A 1,703-nucleotide genomic window follows, 5' to 3' on the forward strand; every position below is an offset into this window, starting at 1 on the left:
GGCCGCGCGGAGGGGCGCGCAGGAGGAGGAGGAGCCGAGGACCGCGGAGGGGAGGAGGGGAGTAGGGGAGCCGCGCAGGGAAGCCGAGGGCTCCTCGCGCAAGTGCCCGCAGCGCCCGGAAGCGTCCAAAGGCCCCGATGCTGGGAGAATATGTGGAGGCCTCTCGGGGAACCAGGACCACTTCTACGATGACGCAATAGTCATGCCAAATTATACATGTATATTTCACCTCCACCCGGCAGGCCAGAGCCATCCTCTCGGCCTCTAAGTGCACAACGAAACTAGAAATCAAGGAAGAGAGACCAAAAGGGTTAAAAAAAAATAAAAATTTAAGGCGCGTGGGGTGGTGGGAGTCCTTGAGCTGGAAAGCAGAGACCCTGGCTTATTGCGTGGTTCCCCCACCACCACCACCACCCCCACCGCACGCCTTCCGTAGCACGAGCTTGAATCATTTACTATGAAACCGGTGACTAAGGGAGATACAGCGTGTTGAACCACTGAAGCACGCCCCCCCACACACCAGCAAGAAAAGGGATACCCCGTCGGCTCTGGACCTGGCAAATGTACCTGGGCTCCCCCTGGAGGCCACATTTTCCGAGGTCCCCTTTCGGTCCCCAGTGTCCCTCAGGTATTCCGTTGTAATCCCGGATAACTGATACACCCTAGTGCTCTGAAACTTGGCCTGTGCTCGAGGCGGCAACCCCTGCCCCTCTGCCTGGCGACGCTTGAACACACCCGTCTGGCCAGGTCCCGTTCACTGGCCAAGAGTGTAGCATTGAACATGGGGCACTGGGGCGGGGGTGCACTCCACGCTGACACCGCACCCCACCCCTTAACTTGCTGACCAGGGATAATCGCTTCCTTTCATCGATTCACAGCGTTAGAAAAATGCAGCGTTGAGAGGCAGCGCGGAGGTCAACTGGACCATCACCCTTAGGTTGCAGGGAAGAAAACTGAGACCTAGAAAGGTGAAGCGGTTGTCCCAAAGGCTTCCAGCTACTCCCGGTACTCAAGGACTTGGAGCACACTTGGGGAGATTCTCACTGTTGTATTCCTGTTCCTCACTTTTCAGGAGGCCTGAACTCTCAAACTCCGAATCTGATTTCCACTCTCCCAGGAAGGCTACGGAAATAACGAAAGTTCCTTGCAGATTCTCACTGAGCCTCTCCCCAGGCCCCACCCTTTGGCCCTGTGTGTCTGCGAGTAGGAATGCGCATTGCTAGCTGCTTTCGATGCAATGAACTTGGAAGATATTGTATGGACTGAATAACAGGTTGAGGAAGGCAGAACAGTGCCTTCAGGTGAGTTCCTGGTTCAAGACCGGCCTCTGCCACTTGTTCTTAGAGGTAAAGAGAGCAGGGCCTGCCCCGTTCTTCGCTTGCAGGACCATTTGTTCAGGCAGCATTTGCAGGGACTCGTATTCCGAAAGGAGGGTCTATCCAGGAGCTTGAGAAGGAGAGCACTCAGCCAGGAGAGGTGAGTTTGGTCCCAGCTCTGGTTAGCAGTGTTACCTTGAGCATGTCACTTCCTTTCTCTGGGCCTCCGTTTTCTCATCTATAAATGTGAACTAAGAGTAGGAGAAGCTCTGGGAATGTCATAGCACTCCAAGTGGGGAACTGATGTCCGATGAATCATGCAGTGGTGACTTCATTGGTGACAGTGACCTCATTCTTTTGGCCCACAGAGATGCCTAAACTGACTGC

The 1,703-nt window shown here is 54.8% G+C and overlaps 1 protein-coding gene across 1 annotated transcript in view; it reads right to left on the bottom strand.

Moving 5' to 3' along the window:
• RHOQ (ras homolog family member Q) overlaps window positions 1-253 on the bottom strand; it is a 41,816-nt gene extending 41,563 nt beyond the window's left edge. Inside the window, exon 1 of the mRNA XM_011936021.1 lies at window positions 43-253. Coding sequence (XP_011791411.1) covers window positions 43-253 — 211 coding nt within the window. The remainder of the gene's footprint in view (window positions 1-42) is intronic.
• Between the last annotated feature and the right edge of the window lie 1,450 nt (window positions 254-1,703).

This window comes from Colobus angolensis, unplaced genomic scaffold, assembly GCF_000951035.1.
Source record: "Colobus angolensis palliatus isolate OR3802 unplaced genomic scaffold, Cang.pa_1.0 Scaffold15, whole genome shotgun sequence".
NCBI lineage: Eukaryota > Metazoa > Chordata > Mammalia > Primates > Cercopithecidae > Colobus > Colobus angolensis.